Source organism: Myotis davidii, unplaced genomic scaffold, assembly GCF_000327345.1.
Source record: "Myotis davidii unplaced genomic scaffold, ASM32734v1 scaffold185, whole genome shotgun sequence".
Taxonomy (NCBI): domain Eukaryota; kingdom Metazoa; phylum Chordata; class Mammalia; order Chiroptera; family Vespertilionidae; genus Myotis; species Myotis davidii.
In genome coordinates, this window is record NW_006297811.1 from 4,940,344 (window position 1) to 4,947,230 (window position 6,887).

The 6,887-nt window shown below is 36.7% G+C and overlaps 1 protein-coding gene across 3 annotated transcripts in view; it reads right to left on the reverse strand.

Moving 5' to 3' along the window:
- The window catches only part of RARS2 (arginyl-tRNA synthetase 2, mitochondrial), a 68,834-nt gene that overhangs the window by 37,157 nt on the left and 24,790 nt on the right, over positions 1–6,887 (reverse strand). For all 3 annotated transcript variants that reach the window (XM_015570319.1, XM_015570318.1, XM_006773488.1), the window contains exons 5-7: positions 6,082–6,179; positions 2,076–2,131; positions 123–206 (exon numbers count right to left, since the gene is read on the reverse strand). In XM_015570319.1, the coding sequence (XP_015425805.1) occupies positions 123–206; positions 2,076–2,131; positions 6,082–6,179 (238 nt within the window). The remainder of the gene's footprint in view (positions 1–122; positions 207–2,075; positions 2,132–6,081; positions 6,180–6,887) is intronic.

Consider the following 6,887-nt stretch of genomic DNA (forward strand, 5'->3'; position numbering starts at 1 on the left):
AGGAGGTACTATTTTATCTAATGGGATTCTGCTTATATTCTGTGCAGATGACCAAGTGACATGATATTAAAATATATTAAATTTAACAGTGAAATGAAAAATAAAATCTTGAACTTACTTACCAAACTGCATACCCCAATCTCCAAGGTAATTTATTCTCGTTACTTGATGTCCTAAAGCTTCTTTGAGATTTGCTATGAAATTTCCTAGTAATGATAAAATATACAGTTTCTCATTCTTGTTAAACATTTTGGCATAGGAATCGTGTGCTTCTCTATTATCAAAATATAACACAGAAAATTCTTTTGGCAAAATTTACCAGCTCAGTTTTTTTGTTTTGTTTTTTAGTAAAACTTTCATTATTGTGTTTTCATCTATGAAAGTAAGGCATTATTGGGCGGGTGGTTATTACAAGAAATCCCCTAACTTTCATAAGAACAGAATTTTCATTAACATTAATGGGAGTTGGGAACACGATAGAGTAATTGCTACTCCAAGTTAATCCCAAGGGCAGAAAATAATACTGTTTTAGTAATTAGTAAGCAATAATTTGGCTGTGCCCTACAGAACCTGAGCCATACTGGTTTTAGTTTTAAATAGCTCACTTTAACTTCCTTCAATCACTGAAGTCCATCTTCTCATGCCTGCTCCCTAACAGCACACAGCAGTCCAAGGTTTCCCGGAACGGCCAATACTGGTTTGATATTCAACATCTATTCCACTTTCCTTCTAGTGTGCACTCAACATACTGCAGAGGCTGGAAACCTAAAAATTACATTTCCCAGAAAGAATCTCTTGCAGTTAAAGTTCCAGAAGTAATTTAGCTTTAGCCAATCAGATATACTTTGCATGAGATTCAGAAGGTGGAAGGGGAACTACTTCTATTATTTCTGACAAACATAGTTGTGGGGCTTGTGTGTATGTGATCACAAATAGAGGGCTGGTGTCCTACCATGTATCCTCCAAGGTAACTAACTGAAAGACTGAGAATGAATGGGGCTGCCTCTTTTGCTAGTATGAATTCTAGAAGGCAAGGCGGGACTAGTGGAGTTTCCTGACTACGGCAGTAGCAGCATGATTCTAAAGTAGTGGAAGTGATTGCAGAAAAGGGAGATGCTCCTTGATGACCAAGCTCATGGTATAGTTTTAGGAGTAATTTTTGCCAGCTTAATCCAAAGCTTCTTCAGCACTCGCAACAACTTTGTAAATTAATCAATATCCTGTAGTAAATCCCTTCCTGCTTTTACTAGAGTAGATCCAGTTTTCTGCAAATAATCCCTCACCTATATGTGTATCTGACTTAAATTACTGCAGCTTCCCTATTTCGAGGTCTTCCCAAACTATAGAGTCCCAGGAACAGGAGCCACCTCTTCAGGTGGTACTCAGACTGTATTCCTATTTTTTCTTAATGCCTTATTACGTTACAAATCCAACTGAAAGACTGAACCTAGGCTTTTGGAACCGATTGTCTAATTTCCAACCCTGGCTATGATACTTAGCTAGCTATGTGATTTTGGAAAAGTTATTTTTGGTATCTGCATTTCCTCACCCATAGACTAGATAGAAGCATCAGTGATGAGAGAGAATCATTGATCTGCTGCCTCCTGCACACCCCTTACTGGGGATCGAGCCTGTAACCTGGGCATCCTGATGGGGGAAATTGAACTGTGACTGCCTGGTTCATAGGTCAACGCTCAGCCACTGAGCCAGGCCTGCCAGGAAACAGTTTCTTTTTTAAAACAAAATACACAAACAAAAAAATTGGGGAGATTACTATCATCTTCACATAACTATTTTCATATTTTCTCCATATGCATACATATTTTTTAAAAGTTAAAATCATAACAAACATTTCAGTTAAAACTGTTTCCTGAGTTAATCTTGAAGTTTTGAAACAAATTTCTTTTTTCCACTTCTAAACCAGTTTTTCCCATTTCATGTAATATTTAATGAGCACCAGGCTCATATAAATTTGACCTTTATGTCCTATTGCTATTTAAGCATTAAACCATTAGACAGTATTATCAAATGTACCCCAAAGACTTGTTTAATATTTTCTGTGAAATGATACTTACCTATGATGGTAGAACGCAAATGTCCAACGTGAAATTTTTTGGCAACGTTAGGTGAACTGCAAATAATTGCAAAAGTTATATTTTTGTGCTAAGAACAAAGGTTCTAAAGTGAACTAGGTCATGCCTCCATAGTTCAATACCATTGGGGACTAAGGCCTTTGGTAATTTAGGGCAAAGATAAGTTAAAAATTACAAATTTAGAGCAGAGATAAATTAGAACTCAAAGAATCATGTGTAGTGAAAATGACCCTGTGATTCATGAGGCTGTACCATACACAGAAGTGGCAAACTGAGGAAAACGCAGATACATTTAAGGATTCAAAAAAAGATGAAGAAATTCAGAGATATTGTTTTGACACAATGTTGACTATAGGGAATTAAATTTAGTGCACCAGTTAACAAATCCTTAATCCTTTTAAAATTCAGGACCCCAAAGAAATTTACTCTGTATGGTAATATCTATCAATATTTACTGGATCAGAAATTAAAATATAAAATTATTCATGCATTAAGCTTCCCAGAATAATCAGAAATCCGATTCACCACTTAAAATTCTCAGTCATCACCTTTATCACTACTCTGTGTGTTTTGAGAAGTTTTAATCAATCATTTAACACTACAAGTGCTTCTAAGGCACTCACTACCTGACAGGCAGTTTTATGCATTAACTCAATTAATGCTCATGAGAGGTGTGAAGTAAGGTACTCTTATTCTACAGCTGAGGGAACTGAGACAACAAGGAAAAAGAGATAAAACAAATGTGGCAATATGTTGATGACTTGAATCTTAGTGCTGAGCACATGGGATTTCCTTACACTCCTTTGTTTTGTATATGTTTGAAATTTTCACAAGTTTTTCAATACTAAAAAAGTAAATTGACTGGGAAACCAGAAACATACATAAAACACTGGTTTTATGAAACTGTGTAAGATCTGTGATCCTGTGAGAATGAGAACAAGGTGATCCCTAGGACTGCCTTAAAAGCAACTCTATGAGCTAAAGCAGAAAAGCTCATAGCACAAAATGTTTATATAGAAAAGAAAAAAGGTTTCCAATCAATAATCTAAGATTTTCCTTTAAGAAACTAGAAAAAGAGAACCAAAGAAAGCAAAATAAAACAGAACGAGACAAATAAAAGCAAAAATCAATGAAACAGATAAAGACAGACAATGTTCTATACCATAAGTGTAGTGGTAGTTACATGAACTGTACATCTTTACCGAAACTCATCAAATTATATGTTGAAATATGGTGAACTGTATTGTATAGTATGTAATTGTACCTCAATAAAGATGATTTTTAAAAAATCAACAGACTACTATGAAACAATAAAAATTACAAACGGCCCTGGATGTTCTGATATTAAAGGAACATAAGATACATTGTTTTGTGGGGAAAAAAAGCAAGGAGAACAATATATAATGTGTGAGATCTGTTTATAAATGCAAAGACTATTTCTAGTTGGATAAATAAGAAAGTAGTATTAGTGACTGCCCAAAGGAGAGAACCAGGAAACTGGATGGGGAGGAGACTTGCTTTTCACTGAGTATCCTTTTGCAATCTTTGATTTTTTTCAAACTAGGTATTTATATTATGAGGAGTTTTTTTGTTTTTTGTTTTTTTGCTTTCACAGAGCTTTTATATTTTTTCCCTTAGGATTAGAAGAACTCAATCTATGTAGGTCTTTAGCCTTGATAAAAGATCACTTGAAATCATCAGCTTGCCATTCTCTGTTACCATATTCCTACTGGGAAGGGAATCAATAAAATGGAAAATACAAATTCAACTCCTTTGGCAACCAAAGTAGCTGCAATGAATGAATTATAGTTTGGACAACTTATTGGGACTTATAAATAATTATTTCATGTAACTTTCTCAATTTTGTAAGAAAAGACAAATATTATTGCTCTTATTTTCCAGACAAGAAGAGACCAAGGAAAAAAAGCGGTCTCATCTGAGATCACCAAATCAGTTACTAACAGTCAGAACTGGTACTCTCATCTTTTGGATTCTCATTTTACCAATCAGAGGTCCTCAATCTGTTCTCTGAGAACACTTCAGACTGGGAACAGCAGAGGGTGGGAGAAGACTACGTTGAGGAAACTGCTGACTGTGCTCCTGCAGGTTTGATCTGAACAAAATAGGAAAGGCTGACTTTGCAGAGAGGAGAGGCAATAGTAGTTATCTGTAAGTTTTACACCACCTACCAGGTACAGTTATCTACTCTAGTACTTCATCACATTGCTCCGACATCTGACAAAATATTATGACAATCAACACTGTATCAGGGAGGCAGTAAAGGTTATATATGTAGGCTTCAGAATCAGCGCTATGTCCCTAAGCAAGTTAGCTGACCTATTATCATCAACATCTTTATGCAAGGAGCAAGTTTCTTGAGCACAGTGATTATATCTCTTGCTTTTGTGGGGAAAGTTGCCTGGTTTACTTAAGATAGTACATATTTAAAACATTCTCTTCAGTCATCTCTCATTTTCAGGAGAAATTCAAGAATAATGTTTTCTATCAATTTTGCCCCATCCCCCACCTGTTTGTCTCTACTTTGAAACCACAATGGTAAGCCCCACAGTAATTAGAAAACTTCTAAGGGAGGGGCAGCTATGGTCATCCCACAGCAATGCCAGAGAGCAAAGATGGCTGCTGGGAAAGAAACCCTGCCTTCATCAGCATTCAGATGCTCGTTTAAGTTCCAGCTCTCCGTAACTGCTATAGAAAAAAAGTTGAGAGGGACAAATCCATAGGCAAATAACACCAGAGAAAAAGCCTACAGAATACAACTCAAATAGAACAGGTTATTTTTAGACATTTCTTACAAGCATAAACAAAAAGAGCAGTACAATGGAACCTCAGGCCTTGAACTTAACTCCGGAAGGCTGTTCGAAAACTGAATCATTATTTCCCATTAGAAGTAATGTAAATTGAATTAATCTGTTCCAGACTCCCAAATGACTCCCTTTTTTAACCTTTCTTATATATAGAACATGTCTCAGGTACTATTTAATCTATAAATAAATATTTTAAAAACAAAAAGGACATGAAATATAAATGAAAATTTAATAAAAGGACATAAAATGTACAGTAAAAAATGAAAATTTAATAAAATAAGCAGTAACAAAAGCAAAAAACAAACAAACACCAAACACATACACACACAAATATTCACAGCATACTTTCCGGGGATGTTAACAATGTGAGGTTTAGTAGTAAACTGACTCATACTCGCACATTCTTTCCTCTGTCGCCCTAGAGAGATGTGACTGATCATACAGGTATAAGCATGAAGGGTGTTGGGTCGAGAGGCGAATTATTTGAGATGGGAGATGTTAGAGAACCGAGGTTTGATTGTATATAGGAAATGAAAACTGAGGAGAAAAGCCAGAGAATCAGTGAGTAAGGAAGACTAAGGTTTTGGTATTTTGAGCTTAGTTGGGGAGGAGAGATGGTAACAGTGAAGTGAAAATGAGAAAGGTGTTAGGAGTGAGCCCTGGTGGCAACAGTTCAAGTTTCAAGAAACTTACAGTGGCATTATTTCAAGGATGTATGCATGGGAACAGATATTGTACCACCTCCCTACTGATTTTCCTTTACTATTGGTTAGGTAACAGCAAGGAGCGTGAGTAATATAGTTAGTACTGAAATGTATCACTAGAGAAGAAGGTGCTGTGTTTTGCATCAATTTAAAGACGTTAATTTCGTGAGCCCTTATACGGTAACTAGTGGCTGGATGCACAAAATTTGTGCAAGAGTAGGCCTTCCTTCCCTCGGCTGCCAGCACCAGCTTCCTTCTGGCACCCGGGACCCAGGCTTTCCTCTGTCCGCTGCAGGCACCCGGGATCCAGGCTTCCCTAGCAGCCCTGCTTCGTCCCAAAGGTTGTCCAGAAGGACGTCCGGTCTAATTAGAATATTACGCTTTTATTATTATAAATAGTAAAACACTCATCTGATCAGCTAATTGATTAACAAACACATAAGAAGAATAGGCACTGACCTGAATTCAACCACAATCTTCTTCTGGGGAAGACCAGAGAAAAGCTCACTTTTTAATCCATATTTTGAACCATCTTCGATAACTTGTTTTAACACTGTCTGAAAAGTAAAGGTTGGGATTTAATGATAGAAAAAAACTGTAGTTTTCTTAAATACTCTGCTACTGGAAACTAAACGTTGCTAGTTTGCTCATTCTAATTTGTGGAACTGAGGCGTTTATAGCACTGTCAGCAGCATCACCGTCTTGAGTTCACATCTGTGCTCTTTTATACATGCTGTCTGTTCCTCCTCACAGTGATTGATGAAGTAAATATTTTACAGGTGAAGAAACAGAATTTAGAGAGGTTAAGTACCAGCCAAAAGTCTCACAGCAAGTAAAAAAGAAACCAGAAGCAGCATCTGAATATTTATTGACTGCATACTATGAGTCAGGCACTATTCTACGTATTTTCTATGTATTTACTTTTTTAATCCTCACAACAATCTTAAGAGATAAGTATCATTTTTACAAATCTACACTAATAAAAGCGAAATATGGTATATAATTGGCATACAACTGCTACCCTTCCCATTGGCTAATCAGCGAGATATGCAAATTAACTGACAGCCAAGATGGCAGCCGGCAGCCAGGCAGCTTGAAACTAACAAAAGGCTTGCTTGCCTCAGTGACGGAGGAAACCAACGTTTCCCGCCTGCGGCTGCAGGCCTCTGAGCCTGAAGTTTAAGAAACTTTGTAACAAATACCACCAGACTTCAGCCAGCAGATTCGCAACATTGTAAGCAAAGGCCAGAAACCTACTTTCAGCA